The sequence below is a fragment of the Cuculus canorus genome, chromosome 24 (assembly GCF_017976375.1).
Source record: "Cuculus canorus isolate bCucCan1 chromosome 24, bCucCan1.pri, whole genome shotgun sequence".
In the NCBI taxonomy this organism is placed as follows: domain Eukaryota; kingdom Metazoa; phylum Chordata; class Aves; order Cuculiformes; family Cuculidae; genus Cuculus; species Cuculus canorus.
In genome coordinates, this window is record NC_071424.1 from 2273752 (window position 1) to 2292890 (window position 19139).

General features: G+C 54.2%; 1 protein-coding gene across 1 annotated transcript; it reads left to right on the forward strand.

The window, feature by feature from the left end:
- The first annotated feature begins 1310 nt into the window (after window positions 1-1310).
- Window positions 1311-19089, forward strand: C24H6orf132 (chromosome 24 C6orf132 homolog). Its single transcript, XM_054087260.1, has 5 exons — window positions 1311-1589; window positions 6394-6509; window positions 11987-12062; window positions 12385-15328; window positions 16035-19089. The coding sequence occupies exons 1-5, from the start codon at window positions 1424-1426 to the stop codon at window positions 16138-16140; spliced, it is 3408 nt and encodes a 1135-aa protein (XP_053943235.1). The 5' UTR covers window positions 1311-1423; the 3' UTR covers window positions 16141-19089.
- Window positions 19090-19139: the final 50 nt, after the last annotated feature.

Here is a 19139-nt window from a genome sequence, read left to right on the forward strand (position 1 = left end):
GCAGACCCGACTAAATTGCCTGAAATAATTATAGCCCCTAAATCGCAGCCCCAGGATTGGCTCCACGTGGCGCAGCATGTCACCCTTCCCTTCTGCATTTGCCATTCATGCTATTTCTCTGTATTTTGTGACAATTTATGCCAGATTTTCCTGTAGGAATGTCATAACAGTGCTTGTTTTAAATTGTTGCTGTGTGATTTAATGCCTTACCCCACTCTGTCCTTTGTGGCAAGAAAAGGCAGCGGAAAGCTTGATTTCAAAGTGTTTAAATGGTTGGACTCGATGATCCAATGGGTCCCTTCCAACCTAGTGATTCTAGGATTCTATGAAATAAGTGCCACTTATGCCTGGGAAAAGCAATCTCTATAATTTTGACTCTCAAAACGTAGTGGAAATAGAAGAGGATACAAACCAGGATGATCTTACCTTGAAGCTGTGTTTCAGAGTTAATGTTTTGACAACTGTTTTGGGTTTAAAGTTCTCCAGCATTTATTAATAACCGATGTTACCCATTAACTCTGGTTTTCCCTGTAGAATATTGTGGCAATGTTAGACTCTTGCTTTTGTATCTGTAACAGGAAACGATTTGGAGTCAAGAACAAACGTATTTAAGCTTTTGTATCAAAACTATCCCGAACCCTGATGACATCTTTACAAGACCCCCCTCCATGTCAGGGAGCTCAGGGATGGGACGAGGGGGAACGGTTTTCAGCTGAAAGAGGGGAGATTGAGATGAGATCTGAGGAAGAAATGTTCTCCTGTGAGGGTGGGGAGGCCCTGGCCCAGGTTGCCCAGAGCAGTGGTGGCTGCCCCATCCCTGGAGGGGTTCCAGGCCAGGTTGGATGGGGCTTGGAGCCCCTGAGCCAGTGGGAGGTGTCCCTGCCCATGACAGGATGTGGGGGCGTGGTCAGATAGGCAGTGGGCGTGGTCAGGAGGGCGTGGCCGTTGAGACTGTGGGCGTGGCCAGCTGCTGCATGGGGGCGTACATACGTGATTGAGGGCGTGGTCAAGCGGCTCAGGGGCGTGGCTACATTGCTTAGGGGCGTGGCCACGCCGACTTTGGGCATGGTGGCACCGGTTAGGGGCGCGGCCAAGCGTGCGGTGGGCCTGGCTACTCTGGTTGGAGTGCGACGGCGTGGATTGGGGGCGTGGCTACATCGGGTTGGGGCGTGGCCAAGGGGTCAGGGGGGCGTGGCTCCATTGGCTGAGGGCGTGGGCACCTTGTGGGGCGTGGGTACCTTGTGGGGCGTGGCCACGCAGGCTAAAGGGCGTGGCTACCTCATTGGAGGTGTGGCTACCTGCTTGTGGGCGTGGCTACCTGTGGGGGCGTGTCCCCAGGTGCAGCTCCGAGGCGGCCCCGCGGCCCCGGCGCGGCGGGGCTGCCCGGTGGGAGCGCGGCGGGCAGCGCTCGGGCTCGGCCGCCATGAAGAAGCATCACTCGGTACAGGGCACTTTCAGCCGCCTCTTCGGCAAGCGGCACGCCAGCCCCACCGCTTCTTCGTCCTCCTCATCCTCCTCCTCCCTCTTCGCTACCAACCCGCCCTGGATCTTCTCGCAGGAGGTGTCCTCGGACAGCGCGGGGGGCACCGGTCGGTATCTCCCCCTTCCATCCTCCCCTTTTTGGGGTCGCTCGGGGATGGGGAGCAGCGCTCCCCTCAGGGCTGGGACCCCCGGGAGGAGCTGGGGGACACGAGGGAAGCTTTAAACCTGCGGGTTCCCAGCCCTAAAGCAGCCCCTGAGCCGCTTCGGGGCTCCCTGAGGCTCCCCAGGCCCTCCGGGACCCTGAGCTTGACCCGAGCGAGCTGAGAAATAGTTGGTGAATGGGTTTTATGTGTTTCCAGGAGCTCTTTCCCATGCTGTGCACGCTCCGCTCCTTCCCAGGTTTTCGGTATTTGCTTGTAAAGGTGTTTCTTGGAGGACTTTGTGCGTGGAGGAAGTTGGGGGTTCCAAAAGGATCCCGGGAGAACTTGTAGAGAGTTGGGGTTGTTCAGTCTGGAGGAGAGAAGGCTCTGGGGAGACCTCAGAGCAGCTTCCAGTGCTGATAGGGGCTCCAGGAAAGCTGAGGAGGGGCTTCTTACAAGGCCATGGAGCATAGGAATGGCTTTAAACTGGAAGGAGAGAGATTTACACTGAATATTAGGGAGAAATTCCTCAAGATGAGGGTGGTGAGGCCCTGGCCCAGGTTGCCCAGAGCAGTGGTGGTGCCCCATCCCTGGAGGGGTTCCAGGCCAGGCTGGATGGGGTTTGGAGCCCCTGAGCCAGTGGGAGGTGTCCCTGCCCATAGCACAGGGTGGGACTGGATGGGCTTTGAGTTTCCTTCCACCCCAAACCATTCTATGGTTCTATGATTACATATTCCACAGGATTTATTTGTATTTCTTCATGGTTTAAATTGCAATCCCGTGCCCTGGAGGCTCGTGTAGGAGGGAACCAAATTAATAGAGCTGGAGCCAGGCGGATAACAGATAGCAGTTTATGGGTGAAGTTTGGTGGCCGTAAGTTTCCAATAAACGCTTTCAAGCTTAAACATTGCTTGCTGAGCTGTGTGATGCAGAGCAGTGTCCATCATGAGGTGGTTACACCCCGTGGGCCGAGCAGAGGGGGCTAAGATAAAATGAAAATGTGACAGACGGTTTCGTGTAACTCTTCAACACAAAAGGAAAATTGCTGATTTCTAACTGTTGTAAACCCCATGGAGGATTCACGCTTCCCTCTGATGTGGTTTGGATTTAAAAAACAACAACAAAAAAAGTGGCTGTGTCTGCTTATTCCCAGCCTGATTTCTGTGGCTGTGATTGAGGGGCAAAGGGATTCCTTTCAGGTGTGGGGAACTGCTCTGCAGCTCAGCCTGCAGAGAAAAAGCCAGGAATCCTTGAAATCTGAGCGTAAATCAGAGCTGTTCACTCCCTCCTGCTGGCATTTATGTCGTTAATGTAATTTGTGTAGGGTTGGGTGACACCCTGAAGCTGAGGGACTATGTGGGGAGTGAGATGTGGGTCCTCGCAAGGGGTGGATTTCATTGTCCCTTGATTTCCGTGGTGCCAAGCTCTTCCCAAGCGCAGCCCCATCCCCTGTTTGTGGAATCCTCGCTGCGTAGCTCCACGCCGTCGCCGCTGCCAGGGGGAGTCCACAGCTCCTGCTAATCCCCACCTTAGTTTTTTCACACAAAGTAAACACAAGTTAGGCAACGTGGAATGGGTGTAGGTTTGCCTGTCACTGACTCAGAGATTCCTGAACGCAGCGACGGATGCTGCCTCCTCGCTGTGAGCTGTGGATACCCCAGCGTCAAACCTGCTTCGCCCACTCCAGGTGATGCAACCCCGAAGGAGGAAGAAGTTCCATTACATAGGTTGCAGATTGCTTGTTGTATTTCCCATGGCTGAGTGGACCCAAAGGTCTCCGGGACACGCTGGATGTCAAAAAGTGGCCAAAGTGTGTAGCCAGGGCCAGCTGCTTCCGACAGCCTCCGAAAGCGGGTTTCCTGATCCCTCCTTCCAGGAAACGAAGGCGGCAGAGCACAGGTCTTACCAGTGACAGGCTCTTAGCAGGCAAGTCCTGTTTATCTAGCAAAGAAAACACAACTACAAGCACTTCATTTTACTTTAATTAAATGCATTCAGGCTAGCAATGCTTAGTAATCTAGGATCAAAGACCTTGTGATCTTCAGTCCGGTTTCTCACTGAGTTTACCGGGTGTCTTGTTTAATATAAAAAGCTCCTCGTTTCAAGTCTCTGAACTACTCTATCCCTGCTCCACAAAGCTGTCTGGATCCAAACTCGGATGTTACATTGGCCTCAATCCGTGTTGCTTACTTGCCGAGTGTGGGGTCACCCAAGAGGTTATGCAAAAATAATAGTTATGTGTGGGATCTGTGCTGTCCTCGGGGGCTCCAGCGGCACCTCCTCAGGCCCCGCACAGGCAGAGAAGGGTGGAACTGTTGTTGGCAGGACCACCCTAACTGATTGCAGGCTGACAAGTGTTTTGAAAGCTGGAGAAAACGTCCTTTTGGTAAAGAATCCCTTGTAGAGGCAGAAGTTTGGGATAAGGGAGAGGAAGTTGTGACCAACTCTAAGGAGAGTGATAGGAAGATGGATGCTCCTGCGTCTATCACAGGGTAACTTTGGGTGTAGCGGTGGGAGAAAGGACAAACCCACAGGCTTGCAGGACTCTGGCACATCTTAATGTTGTGCGGAATTCATCTGCCTGCAAACCCATCACTTCAGCAGAGGCTGAGGGAGCTCCTACCGAGTCCCTGGCGTGGCCAGGTTCTTCATTCCAGGTGTTCATCCAAGTATTTGTCTTCTGTGAGAGCACACACGAGTGTTTGCTCTCCACTTATTTTTTCACTGAACTCAGCGAACTCCTTGGGAGCTTCTTGGCTCATCTCTCCCCATCCAAGGAGGGCAAAGACTTGGTGACAGCCACAACTACATGCCATGACACTCAGTGATGGGTCAGAGGCCCTGGTCGGTGGTTCCACCTGCACGTGCTGAGTCCAGCAGCACGTGGAGGGCACAGGCTGTGCCTTGGGCTAACGTGGGGCTGTGAGGGAGCAGGGACAGCGGTTGGGGCTGTGGCAGCAGCTGGTTATTTGCATGGTTTTGGCCAGGGACAGTGGTGCAGGAGACTCCTTGGACAGGCAGCTCTTCAGCGAGCGCTGCCTGTGGCTTTCAGAGGCTTAGAAACACAGCCCAGCCCCTCTGCCTGCGTACAAAGCCTACACAGCATTCCCTCTGCCGCTCCTCGGCTTTTAATTGCTGGACGATACTTGACAGAAACTGCATCTGTGCTCCACACTTCAGCCTGGGGTTGGAACTGAGGACTGTTTTCCAACTTTTTTAGCAGGGAAGCTGTTTACTTCTTGGTGTTTGTGTTTTGGGCTGGGGGGGAGGTTGTTTGCTTTTCCTTCTCCCTGAAACCACTATTGACATCTCTTAGGTGGGAACCCTCCTGCAGTTTTCTTTCTGATCACAATCGCTTCGCTCGCTTCCCTCTACTTCCTCAAACTTCCCATTTTCTTTAATGTTGGTCTCCTTGGCTACCAAGTATTTGTGTATCTCCTCCCAGCCAAGGTGGGGTTTACATGCCTCAGTGCTTCTTCTGCTTGTTAATTCCTGCTGTTAATCAGACACAAAGACCATAATTAAACTAATTTTATGAGCTTTATTCGCTGTCAGAAATAAACTGGCCCAAAAGGTGTGGTTCAAGGTAGAAGCACAGGGCTGGGAACCAGGAACTAATGCGTGGGGCTGGGAACTGGTGACTTCTTCTTCTAACACTGGGGTCGCTGACTGCTTTCTGCCACAGCCTCTCCATTCATAGGAGGATTTCATGGGAAGATGTGCAGAGCCTTTCTCTGTAAGCCAGGCTGAAGTGTGAAAGCATTGTGGCAAGCGCGATTTGTCCTCCAGTGCCAGCTACATTGGGGTCAGAAACAAATTGCTCCAGCAGTGAGCAGAGGATGGTGCAGGCATCCATCCACCGCAGGGAGAGCAGCTGCGGGTCCTCCCTCCTGCTGCCTTCAGCCCTCGGCAGCAAAAAGTGGAGGGCAGAACCTCCCTGGGAAGCCCTCACGTGTCCTGTTTCCATCCCTGGGTCCCAGTGATGCAGCGAGCATTTCCCTGCGTTCGCCCTGGTCCTGCTCGGCACAGACCAGCAGGCGGGCAGGGACACCTCTGCTGGCCCTCTGCCCTACAGGGACCTGGTGTCCTGATGGAGCTGCGTGGAGAACCTCTGAGGAGCTCTGGGCTTTGGTGCAGCCGCTCTGCCCACAGCGGGCAGCGGGAAGGCAGGGGTTCCCCTGCAGCTGGCGTGGTTGGTGGTCAGACCCTGCAGCTGCCTCTCCCCTTGATTCCAGCCAAGATCACATCGGGCCTGAGCTTACGAGGTGGGTTTGGTCACCTCTGTAGGCACCAGCCCTGGACCTGCTCCTGCTCTCTTGAGTGTCAGGGCCTTGCGGTGCTCCAAAGAGATGATCCAGCTGCTCCTGAAGCATTTTCCTTCTCTAAATATAATCTGGGTGGGGAGTGAATTGAGTGCTTGCGCTAACTTTTGATGGTCCTTAGGTAAATTTATGTTGGCTACTGTTAGAAACTAGACTCTCAGAAAAGACTTGAGGACTCTGCTCTTTAAACTCGAGCATCTGAAGTTCTGGGAAGGGTGAAGGAGTGTGTCAGGTCTTCCGGCACCTTCGCAGGGTCCTGCTCACCTAGGACCTTTCTCCTCCTCTCAGCTCAGCTCCAAAACACCCTCAATCTGAAGGGATTTGCCCGTTCCTGGGAGCTGATACAGCAAATTCTTCACAGCGCTTTTTAACATTAAGTGGTGTCCAGTGTTGTTTTTCCTGTTGCCTCAAAGCCCGTGCTGCTGCTAACGGTCTTCTCTTCCCCTCAGGTGAGGTGATTGAAGTGTACTATGGGGACAATCGCTTTGGGACAACAACTGACTCTGGCACAGCAACACTTAAACCTCGTCCGAGAGTCCGGCCGCTCCTGACTTTCTTACCCCTTGTGAGTATCCGCCTCGCCGCTGGGATTCATTACTGCAGCACGAGTTACTGGTGCCCAGAACCAGCTGGGCTGGCTGCTGCTCTCGCCCTCCACCCCAGGGGAGAAAATAAATGAAAAGCCAAACCACTCTATAATAACACTGGATAGAAGGGATTAGGAGGTGATTTGAGTACAAGGTTGTGTTGGACATAGGCGAGATACTTGGGCGAGAGACACAAGCATCGTCAGACTTGTATTTTCAATTAAAACATTTGCTGAGCCTGTAGATGATAGATCTGGCTTGCGCTGCGTTTTTCTAACCGATAGTGGTGGTATCTCCCTCTGGATCAGGCCAGTTGCTGGAGAGAGTGATAGCAAAGCTGTCCTGACAGCAGAGGAAGGAGGAGGTGATGCAGCAGGCAGGCTGATTCTCCAGTGAGGGAAACTGTTCCCTGCAGAGCTGCCGCTGCGGGGACTGGAGCAGTGAATGCCAGTGCGGCCAGAGGTGGCTTTATCCCAGCTCCGGAAGCCACACATGCTCCTTGGCTCCAAGGAGCCACAGGTGCTGAGCAAGCTTTCCTCCCCCACGTATCCCACCTTCCCAACGCCCTCATCCCCTAAAGGGTACAGTGAAGCGTGTGATTGCTCAGAAATCGCTTGGAGATGGCAAGAGCTAAATCTGAAGTGATGCACGCAGGTCGGTGAAGGCAGCAAAACACTTAGAAGCCCTCGATCCTGACAAAAATCTGAATGCCAGAGATGTTTTTTCCTTTAAATCCTCTTTGTTTAGAGTAGCCGTTGCCAAAAGCAGAAAATGGGCTGGTCTGCTGTCTCCTGGGTGCAATTAGGAGTTAATGGGGTTGTACAGGTGTCATCTGGAGGACAGCTGGGGAGGGAGTTTATATATCTATTTGAGAGCGTAATTAGGAGGTTATGGGATTACATGGGTTCTACAAAAGGGTTGTGCCCTCTGTGATGCCTTCCAAAAGATCACAGCAAGTGAAAGTTCTCACTTGGGCTCCGAGTCAAGTAACTGTAGGATGGGTGCCGGGGAAACTCTGCTTTGTTCACACAGACTTGGGTGTGCGACCACAGCTGGCACCCTTATCCTCAGGTTTTTAGGGTGCAACTGGTCTTTTGCATCTTTTTAGAGCTTTCATATGCTTTACTAGTAGAGGTGGTGGAGTCTCCATCCCTGGAGGGGTTCAAAAATTGTGTGGCCATGGCACTTTGGGACATGGTTTAGTAGGCACGGTGGGACTGGGCTGGTGATTGTACTGGATGATGTTAGAGATCTTTTCCAACCTTAATGATTCTGTGATTCTAAGAGTGTGTGGTAGAGGAATAAACAGCACAAATGTGCCTGGGATAACTGCGGAGGGCTCTCACCCCAGCCATGGTGCTTTCCTGTTACTCGCAGGGCTTTTTTTCCCCCTCCGTTGCCCCTGTGAGGGTCCCTCTCCCATGTTTCTCTTCCAAGAGTAACAGGTTTCATCGAAGAAATGAGCAGGAATAAGCAACGTTTTTTAAGGACCAGTCTGTGTTGGGTATTTGCATTATTTTGATTAGGTTTGATGATGATGTGATTTAGCACAGACACTCCTGCTGCCGCATGCATACTTGCATTGGGCTGTTCTGCAGCTCCCGCCTTAACCCTTTCTTTCCACCACACCCCCCAAGCTCCTCTGTGCGGGGGGAGGCTGAGAAGCAGCCGCCTGCGAAGCTGTGAGTCAGGAGGATGCCCACACCCTGCCCAGCAGCCGCCCTTGCGGGGCTTCGTGTGCCTGGCACCTCTGCCCGCACGGAGCAGCTTCCTTCACCCTGAGCCACCTGGAATCCCAGGCTGAGTCAAAACAGGAATTGCAGGAGAGGAAGCTTCACTGCCAGCTGCTTGGGTACCACCACGGCCCCCTGCCCTCCCCAGGCACTGCAGGTGCCACAGAGCCTTGGCGTCCCGGGAGGATAAATTAGAATCGCAGAATGGTTGGGGTTGGAAGGTACCCCAAATCCCATCCAGTTCCACCCCTGCCATGGGCAGGGGCACCTCCCACTGGGTCAGGGGCTCCAAGCCTCATCCAACCTGGCCTTGGACACCTCCAGGGATGGGGCAGCGATGGCTTCTTTGGGGAATTTACCTAAAATTCCTTTAGTTAACCACCAAACTACCCTAGCTCTGCTTCAGAACAAGTTTGGGTGTAGCTGTTCACATTCGCAGAAACCCTTGGCCTCTCTGAGGCCTCAGGATGCCAAGCAGTTGTGTTTTGCTGTGTTTTTTTGTAACACGCAGCCTTAAACCTAGTTCATTTAATGAGTGGAAAGCACAGGCTCCCGAAAGACCAGGACAGCTGGGGACTATGAGGACAAGCATGCTCCCCTCCTCTGGACAGGAGTTGGACTTGATGATCCTTGTAGGTCTCTTCCAACTCAGCACATTCTATGATACCAAACTCTGTTCCAGCACTGAAAAGCGATTCCTGGTGGTTACAGTGAAAGCTGGTCCCAATGGGATCCTCAGCGTACATAAACCTGGTGGAAGTACCACAAACTGGAAAGGCAGGTTCCTGGCACCACCCAGAGCGCAGCAGCCTGTTCTGAATCAGCTGGAGGTGTGCTGGGCTGGGCACACCCCTAGCAAACACAGCACGGGGAACCACTCTTTCCAGTCAGAAAGCTCGGGAGACTGGCAGCGTGCTGGAGATGCTTTCCATTTCAGAAGCCAGCTCATGACGTGAGGATGGGTGGGTTTGGGGCGAGATGCTGAGCATTAGCAAACTGCCACAGTAATTCTTGGTGTGGAACAGGCTCGCCCAGTTTTCAGGTCTTGTCGAAATGTCAGGTCCAGAATTCGTGAAATGTGAACACCATTTCCTCCAGCTTTGCATAGATCTCTTCCGACTGCCCTCCCTTTCTACTCCTATCAAAACATGTGATGCATGTGTTATTTTTAATTCATTTCCAGACATCTTTCTTTCCCTGTAAGTGAGCACAGATCCTCAATGTGCTCCTGAGCCTGGCAGCGATGGATTTCCATAGGAAATGGGCACTGCTGGCTGTTTGTTCTTGGTGGGTTTTGGTATCTCATCGCTCTGCAGTTTCATTATTGGCTCATGAAGTGCCTCTATTGGCTTTTTGTCTGCTCTCTGGCTTTCAGCTCAAGTTAGGATCTTACTTCAGCATTGTGCTGTGTCTTTGGGACCAGTAAAGAGGTCTTAGATAAGGCTCTACAACTCACCTAGGCTGATGTTTTGCAGCTAAGAGATCTGTCCTAGCGCCTCTGCAGAACTTGGCTTCTCCATCAGCACAAGGCAGTTATGCAATCCCAGGACTGAGAGAGTCTGGGTTGTTCAGCCCTGGAGAAGGAAGAGAAGGCTCTGAGTAGACCTTAGAGCAGCTTCCAGTACTGAAAGGGGCGCCAGGGAAGCTGCAGAGGGGCTCTGGCTCAGGGGGTGCAGGAAGAGGATGAAGGGAACGGTTTTCAGCTGAAAGAGGGAAGATTGAGATGAGATCTTGGGAAGAAATGTTTTGCTGTGAGGGTGGGGAGGCCCTGGCCCAGGTTGCCCAGAGCAGTGGTGGCTGCCCCATCCCTGGAGGGGTTCATGGCCAGGTTGGATGGGGCTTGGAGCTCCTGATCCAGTGAGGAGTGTCCCTGCCCATGGAACTGGATGATCTTTAAGGTCCGTTCCAACTCAAACCGTTCCATGATTCTATGACTGTGAACTCCCACTCACTCTCTCCTGGCTTTCCAATACCTGGCTTGTGCCCTTGTGGTTATAGAGGACCTTTGGCCACCTGCAGGCGAGCAAAGCGTGTCTATTTTCTTATCATTTTCACAAGGCGGAGGGATCCCAGGACTCGTCGGAAGGAGCCCAGGCTGCTGCCGTTAAAGTCAGCTTTGCGCAGCAGCTCCCGATCTCCCCAGGCCCAGGGCAGTGCGTAATGTTCATGTGCTGCCCGAGCCCTGGGTAGGGCTGGCGGGATAAACCCAGCTTGATCTTTGAACGAAGAGACTTTGGAATCTCTTGTAAAAATAGCGTTAATGCCAGGGAAAGGCAAAGGGCAGGGGCTCAGGCGTTCTCTAGGCTTTTATGTGCAGCATACCAGGGCGCAGACGGAGGGCAGGATAACATTCCCTTTGCAAGATGAGATGTTCACAGCTGCCTGGGGTGAGCAGGAGCGCAACGGGGAGACCCCAGAGCCTGGGAACTGGCTGCTGCCCGTGGGGTCTGCGAGCTTCTGCTACCCATAGAGCGTTATTTCCATCAAAGCCCAGCCCCTTGCCTCAGTCTGTGCTGACAGCCTGGTTCAGCAGCAGTTTGTCTTTTGGATACGGGTGCGTTCGTGTGCGTTTTGTGGCTCTGGTCCCTCTGCCGAGCAATCTTGCTGGTGAGTCACTAGTGGGAAGGAGAAGCTTTCTGCTGCCGGCGGGCGTAGGAGCCCTGGTCAGCATTCCAGGTGAATCAGCAGGCCAGGAATATCTCAGGGTGGGTGGCTGTAATTATCCAAAGTGTCCTGGCTGTGAGCATCCTCACAAAAGTGTAGGCTGCTGAGCTGCACAGTCCTGGACCAGCTAAACGCGCTGCTGAGTTGTCAGCGTGAACGCAAAGGGAGTAATTGAGAGTGAAACACAAACCACACAGGTAGCCGCTTTCCCCGGAGTGTTCAGAGATGCTGGTGCCGGTTTCCCAAAGAGCTGGAATCTTGTCTGCGACGTCACTTTGTGACTGCGGCATGAGCTGGCAGCGCTTGCTGGAGAGCAAAACCCACCAGCCCCTCGGGAGTGATTGAATGTGGTTGGTACGTGAATGGTGAGAAGCTAACGGTGCTGGTGGTGGGCAGGGGAGCACGAAGCTTGGGTGTGAAACAGCCGTGCTCCTCTCCAGCCCCTGACTAGCACAGGGAAGCTGTGCCCAGGGTTTGTGCAGTCTTGATCTCTTTACTCATCCTCTTGAACCCCATCAACCACAGGAACCTCTGTGTCTCATAAATAGCCCTGGATCCCATCAGGTTCCTGTTTGCACAGACAAATTGACATCTGTCCAGGTTAGGACCTGCTGACGGTGCTTTGCTCTGATACCCTGGGTGTAAAACGTAGAATCATAGAATCATTGGGTAGGAAAAGACCTTTGAGATCATAGAGTCCAACCATTCCTGTCCACTACTAAACCATCCCTGAGCACCTCGTCTGCTGGGCTTTTCAACACCTCTGGGCGTGAGGACTCAACCACTGCCCTGGGAAGCCTCTGCCAGTGCTTTTCAGTGAAGAATGTGTTCCTAACATCCACTCTGGCACAGCTTGAGGCCATTTCCTCTCATCCCATCACTTCTTTACTGGGGAGAAGAGCCCAGCACCCACCTCACCACAACCTCCTTTCTGGGAGCTGCAGGGAGTGATGAGGTCTCCCCTCAGCCTCTTCTTCTCCAGACTAAACAGCCCCAGAGCCCTCAGCCACTCCTCCTAAGACCTGTAACTAAGAGCTCTGTGTTCTCACCTATTGCAGAATGCCCAGGAGTCACACGGGGTGCCTGTGCCAACGCCATCGGTGCCAGAGGGCTTTGAGGAAAAAGCAGCTCTTGGTAAGGGATCTTCTTGGTTGAGCCCTGGATGGTGCTGAGTGCCTTAAATGCTCAGCAGTGCCCTCGGGGAGGGAAGCATGCGTGTACAGAGCTCTGGAGCAGACAGCCTGATCATGAGATTTTCATGCTAAAAGAGTCTGCTATTAATTACTTAAGTCATTGGAAATTAATTCCTTTCTGAGGGGTGAGGCATAGTGGCTGTTACGGGTCAGCACGCTTTAAAAACCTGGCTTCCTAGACTCGCTGGCCAGGGGCGATGCTGGCTGTCACCGTGCGGATGGAGAAGATGCTCACACCATGGTCTTCTCGTTCTTCCTTGCAGGCTCTGGCTCCCAGATCAATGGGAACCACCGAATGTACAGCTCGGTGGGGGACCTGCGCCCGCAGGCTCTTGAGGAGAATGACCTGGATGAAGACATCCCTCCACCACCATCGGTGCCTCCACCACCCCCTCCAACGACGCCAGCGCCTGCGCCACCACCTCCAGCCTCGCCAGCCCCTCCACCACCCGAAATGCTGCCGCCACCACCACCACCGCCTGAGGTGGTGCCGCCACCGCCTGAGATGGTGCCGCCACCTCCCGCTGTGGCACCTCCACCACCTCCGGGCTCTGCTCTGTCCTCCCCCAGCACACCGGCTCCTCCAGACTTCATCCCACCAGCCCCACCAGGTGCCTTGCAGCCCAGCCGTACCCTGGCACCCTTCACCACCGGCATCTCCAAGTGGAAGTCTGAGACGATGTTGAACACGAGGCAAGCAGATGCCGAGGGGCCGCTCTGCCCTGCTGAGACTGTGCCGGCTGACCCCAGCCCGAAGGAAAGCGTGCAGCCCAAGCAGTGCCCTGAGCCCCACCTCACCTTCCCCAGGTCCTTCAAGGTGCCCCCGCCAGCCCCAGCCCGCTCGTCCTCCATCCCCGTGCAGGAGAGCCAGCCCAGCCGGCAGGAGCCCTTCGCCCGGCAGCCTCACGCCCGGCCGCCTCTCCCACCCTGCTTCACCATCAGACCCGCAGCCAAGGCTTACGCAGGAGGAGAAGCCGAGCAAAGGAATTCCGTGCTGAGACAAACCACCGCGAAGCCGGCTGTGCCCACACCCCCACCGCTAAGCCCCAAGCCTGGTCCAGGGCTTGGCCAGGGGACAAATCCTGCCGGTCGCCGGTCCCCGCTGCCAGCATCTGAGCCAGAGAAGGTTCCACCGCCAAAACCAGCTGAGAGAGACTCTCCTCCAACGTCTGAATCTTTCTCTGCAAACGACCTGGACCTGCCCCCTCCGGACTACCCAATGTGCGAGGATGACTGGAAGGACGCCAGCAACCTGAACAAGCTGCGGGATGAGCTCTCAGCCCTCCTGCGTTCCCCACGGAGGGATGAGAGGCCAACGGAGAAGCCAGCGGCTCCCCGGCCCGTGTCCGGCACTGCCGAACACACCATCAGCCACGAGCCCAGGCTCAACGGACCCCAACTGGCTAGACCTGCCGGGAAGGATGCACAGTCACTTACAGGAGGGAAGAGTGAGAAGAAGGAGGTGCCCAGCGGAGCCCCCAGTGCCAAGGGGGGCTCTCCCAGCACGGCGCTCCCCGCTCCAGACAGCAACGCCACCACGCAGACCCGCAGCGTGATGGAGATAAGGAATGAGCTGGAGGCTGTGCTGTCCCTGAAGAAAGAAGGGAAACCTGCTCCGGTGCTCAGTGGACAGAAGCAGGGCACCAAGGATGGCAGCAGCACCCCACGGGTGAGGAAGAGCCCCCCTGACGTGAGGAAGAGCCCCCCTGACGCGAGGAAGAGCCCCCCTGACCCAGATGACTCAGTGATGCCAAAACCAGCCCCAAGCCCTCTCCCAGCACCAGTGGCTGCAGCAGAGAAGGATGAAGCAGGGCATGAGGACCATCCTGCTCCCGCCACTAGCAAGGCTACAGAGACCTCAACCCCTGCTCCAGAGTCCCCCGAGAGCAATATGAGCCCCCCAGACCCACCTCAGGAACCAGCAGAGAAGCCCCCTGCTCCCACCTGCCCCTCGCCCCCGGTTTCTCCCGCACAGAGCCCAGCACCGCAGCCGGATGCGTCCATCTTCCAGTACAAAGTACATCGGGCTGGGGCCAGCTTGGCCGAGCCGCCCTGTCCCACAAGCTCGGCTGAACCACCCTGCCCCACAAGCACAACCGAGCCGCCTTGCCCTACAAGTTCAGCCAGGAGCCCGCTGAGTCCCTCGGGAGCGGGGCAGGACGAGGTGCTGATCCACCCGGTGACGGGCGAGCTGGTGGAGCGAGGCTCCCCCATGGCGCTGCTCCTGGCAGCCCGGCAGCGCGCCCAGCGGGGACGGCAGGGTGGGGAGGTGGGAGCTGTGCCACGGGCAAAGCTACCGCTGAAATTTGGCAGTGCCTCCTCGGATACCACCTCCACCAGCTTCTACCGGCATGAATCCAAGCCCTACTCCTTCATCGTGGTGCCACGGCCACCTGGGGTGGGTACAGCAGGGCCAGGATGGAGCAAACCTCCATCCTTCTCCAGCTCCTCGGAGCAGGGCAGGGATGCACGGGCAGCGGGCGTAGCGCAGTCCTCGAGCATCCCCGGCGACCGGCGAGCTGCTGCCTCCAGCCTGGTGCAGGGTCTCCTCGACTTGGGGCAGCCGACACGGCTAGGCACATCCCGCCACGGCATGGAGGATGAGGAGGAGAACGGGGAGATGGTGCTGGACTTTGGGATTATACCCCCACCCCCCGAATTCAGCAATGAGGTGGAAGAGGCTGAAGGGTCCTTCCCAAGCCGAGAAGAGAACCGCAAGTGCCCCAGCTTCCCTGACTACAGCCGGAACTCGGAGCCACCGCGGTACTTCAGGTGGCCTGGATACGGCCGAGGCTACGGCTATGGGGGCAACCATGAGCCACCAGCCCTGCTGCCCTCGGAGAAGAGCAGGAGGAATAGCGACTTTACGCCCCAGTACCCAGATTACAGCAGCTCTGCCGGTTACGTTGGCCACGGTCCGACCCCGCGCCCACTGATCAAGAAGCGCCTCTACGTCTCTGAGCCTGACAGCTCCTACCCCCGGGCAGCCCCAGCGCCTCGGGCCACCGGCACCCTGTCCTACGGCACCGGGGAGGGTGTCCGCCGCCTCAGCTCTGCCCACAGGAACGGCCCCGTGAGCGCGCAGGGCAGGCGGACGTCCCTGGATGCTACTGGGAAAGCCATGACCTACAGCAGTACTGGGGCTGAAGCCAAGTACAAGGGGCAGAATGGGGATTTCTCGTCCGCCGGTGTGGTGTCTGCCAGCAGGTGCGTGTTCTCCTGAGCTGAGCCCTTCCCTGTCCTCTGGGTTCCTTGGATTTGGACCCTGGGCTGGACCAAGAGAAGTCATAGAATTACCAGATTGGAAAAGACTTCTTGGATCATTGTGTCCAACCCCTCCTGTCTGCCACTAAACCATGTCCCTGAGCACCTCATCCGCCTGTCTTTTCAATCCCTCCAGGGATGGGGACTCCACCCCCTCCCTGGGCAGCCTCTGACAGTGCCCCGTGACCCTTTCTGTGAAAATTTTTTTCCTGATGTCCATGCTGACCCTCCCCTGGCGCAGCTTGAGGCCATTCCCCCTTGTCCTGTCCTGTCACTGGGGAGAAGAGCCCAGCTCCCTCCTCTCTCCAACCTCCTTTCAGGTAGTTGCAAAGAGCAATAAGGTCTCCCCTCAGCCCCCTCTTCTCCAGGATAAACAACCCCAGGTCCCTCAGCCACTTCTCGTAAGACTTTTCTCCAGCCCCTTCTCCAGCTTCGTTGCTCTTCTAGTCCCACCGCCTTGGTCCAGGTTGCAGCTGTCCCATGGTCCAGCCATAACCCTGGCACCCATCACCTCTCTTTGCCGTGTTGAGACGTGAGGCGATGTTAAACTCCTGCTCCGATGGAGGGGAGGGGGGGGAAAAAGAAGTTTTGAATGAAAACAAAGAGTTTCCTTGGCTTTTAGTGACTTTTCACTCTGTTTTCCCTCCAGACCTGCCCATGGCACCTCGCAGTACAGCGGACCCACCAACACCTTCACGGTCAGGCCTGGCGCGCGGCAGCCCATCTCCTACGTCTACCAGAGTGGCCACCGATAGGTTCATCTGCAGGGCTGCTCCACCACCTTTATCTGGCTGGGAAGGGATGAGCAGGGTGGGTCGGATCCTCCACAGGCACCGAGGAGGATCCCAACCCAGCCCTCAAATGCACTGCTTGAATCTACTGATGGAGAAGGTGGGGGTGAACCTGGGACTTGGACTCTTCTCAAAGGACTGTTACGGAGGGTGGTTACTGCAGGAGACCGGCTGCTGTCCTGTTACGTGAGCAAATATGGTTTTTCTTCTCCTATTCCCCCCTTGTATTATTCCCTGGTAGGTCTTGTAAGAAAGTAAAAAAGCACTCTTAGTTCTCTTTAGAGAGCATCGCTACTGGAGAGATTGCTTTTGGTTTGCTTTTCTTTTTCAGTTGGTTGAAATCCCACGTGCTTAGGAGTGGGGACAAACCAGCGGGGAGATGTGCCTTGTGGGAGCAAGCCAACGTATAGCGCAGTGTAGGGGAATTACAGTAAGAATGTGAGGCCCATGGGGTAGAACTGGAGTTTGGGGTGTCTGGAGCCTGAGCTCTTCCGTCCCCACCGCCTGCAAGAGCCTGGAGCAAATGAACTATGCCTTAAAAAGAAGCTCCTGGCTTTTAGTGCCTGTCCCGGCAAGCCGAGCACAGCTCTGCCCCGTGGTCTGAGCCCTCTTCTCCAGGGAGCGGCTTCAGGAGCACAAGCCTGGCTTTCCTGCTCCTTTTGGTCACTGTCGGTGTTCCTGCTGGTGGCTCTTCCTCAGGGAAGAAGGCAGTGAGGCCCGGATGGATGACTGTGAAGCACCTTGCTCCATGTGCTCAGTCTCCAGTCCTTTTCCTCCGGCGACTCGTCACGGTGCTGTGCCGGCGGTGCCTTCCTTGAGGGGTCCCTTGCCACTTCGCATCCGCATAAACCCCTCTAAAAGCCAAACCACAGAGTCCTTACAAAATGCTGTAGTGAGATTGGCTTTGATTTGCCTGATGGGAGGGACCGAGAAGGTAAATTCGGGTGTGGTAGTAGAGTATTGGATGCTCCTGCTGTGTGAAATGTCTCCAGAAGCACTTCTCTGGGTGCTGGGTGCATGTGCCAGCCCATCTCGAGGTCCTGCTCGGAGCTAGCAGTGGCTGGGAGAGAGGAGAGCCTTGAGGAGGGTATTTTATACTCCCGAGCGAGTGATACAGCCTCACGACGGCTGACCAAAGATTTGAATAGCCAGCTTCCTGGGGTTAGAAATAGATCATCTTCCTCCGTGCTGCCAATCGCTGTAAGATAGGTGTAAAAACTTCTAGAGAATGTTTTCTAATCACTGGCAAACTAAAAGCACTTTGAGACATTAGTCTACTTTTATGGAAAGCACTTTCTGTTTTCGATACCGAACAATATTGTCAGTCCCGCTCCGGTTTATCCGGCGTGCGTAGGTGCACGTGTCAGCATTCTGCTCTACAGGTCAACACACAACTCGGTGATAGATTTTCCTTCATGGTGGAACTCTGTTGTCATGTCTTTGATGCTCTATTTTTTGCTATTTCCAGCTTTCCCTGATAATTTAACGGCTGTTTCAGATCTTGCAGCAGCTTCCAATGTTCTGAACTTTACTGTGTTGTGAATAAAATCAGAACATAAATATCCTCGTTGGTCTGATAGTGAATTCAAACGGTGTCTTTATGTCAGTGAGTTGCAGTGATGGGAGATTTCTAAGTGTGCTTACTGCAGCCAGGACTGAAATATCCTGTTTTGAATATCTGGGTGTTGGTTTATGGAGAAAAATGGCTATAGAGTAGCTGTCTGGGGATTGCAGTGTGCTGGTGGCTGTAGAATAGCCTCCTGCCTTGAACGAGGACGTTGCTCCATGCAAGGAGCATCTGAGGATTCTTACCTGTAGAAGCAAAGCTGTGATCCTGTTTGAGTGGCTTCAGGGCTGTGTTTTAACACGGGATGAAGTTTCACCAGTTTCACTTGAAACAAAACAAAGCAGCCTCTTGGAGAATGTTGTAACCTGCTTGGTTGTTCTCCCCGATACTTTTTTTTCCTCCCAAAGTAGTAACTGCCAATTCTCAAAAGCAGATTTAAATTTAAAGGCTTGTTGGGTGACTTCAGCCTCCAGGACTGACTTTGCCCTGAAATTGCTGTGTGTGCAAGCTTCCCCCTCTGATTCTCCTAAATTTGAGTGTATCCCCAACATTAAGCGTGTTTTTTTCTTAGGAACGTGAAACTTGGCACTTGCTTTGAATTTTACATTTACTATTTCACCCCGACACGCAATCCACGGGTAGTTGTGCCATGGTGTTAAGAGTGTGGAGGATCATGTTCCTAGCAGACCTGTATTTGTTTAGATTAAATATCAGAAGTATAACATCCATCGGTTTTATGGAATAGCCATTATCCATTCACATTGCGCCCATTCGGGGAGCGTGTGGCAGCCTAAGCTGTAACTAAATCGGCCAGGGCTGAGCCAACAGTGGTAAAACTAGTTGGGAGGAACAGCAGTGGAACTCTTTTATTCTTTAAACACTTTGGGCTGTTCCTGGCTCCTTGTGAATGCGTTAAGCACAGTTCTAGTATTTTGGTGACAAGTGGCATTGGGAACTGTTTGGCTTACAAAGACACCACTGTCCGAGCTGCTGGCAGCCAAAGCACTCAGTTAAATCCATAATAAAGAGCGAACCTGTATTAGATTCCTCTTTCTGTTCCACCCCAGCTCTGTTTCACCCTAAATACAGTGACAGCGAAGGGAGAGTGAAACGGGTTACCCTCGTAGCCCGGTCTCAGCACTGAAAGCAATCTTGAGGCCTGATAATGGCATCATCCTCACTTCAGCTCTCTGTAGCACAGCTCACTCACTCAGGTCTTGATATGACTTAAATGATCCCCTGCAGCTGCCTTTTCCCCAAAAGCACCGGCTGATGTAGTATAGCCGAGAGCTTAACTTGTGAAGTGCTGAAGTCTCTTATTTGAGTGCCACTGAACACCAACCTTCTTGCATTAAATATGTCTGGACGCATCGTTTTATTTCAGTCTGACTTTATT

What these genes read in the sequence shown, in the direction of transcription:
- C24H6orf132 (XM_054087260.1), top strand. Translation starts at nt 1,424, where the DNA reads ATGAAGAAGCATCACTCGGTACAGGGCACTTTCAGCCGCCTCTTCGGC. An exon ending in TGAGGAAAAAGCAGCTCTTG is followed by an intron (nt 12,063 to 12,384) that starts GTAAGGGATCTT and finishes TCTTCCTTGCAG; the next exon opens with GCTCTGGCTCCCAGATCAAT. An exon ending in GGTGTGGTGTCTGCCAGCAG is followed by an intron (nt 15,329 to 16,034) that starts GTGCGTGTTCTC and finishes TTTTCCCTCCAG; the next exon opens with ACCTGCCCATGGCACCTCGC.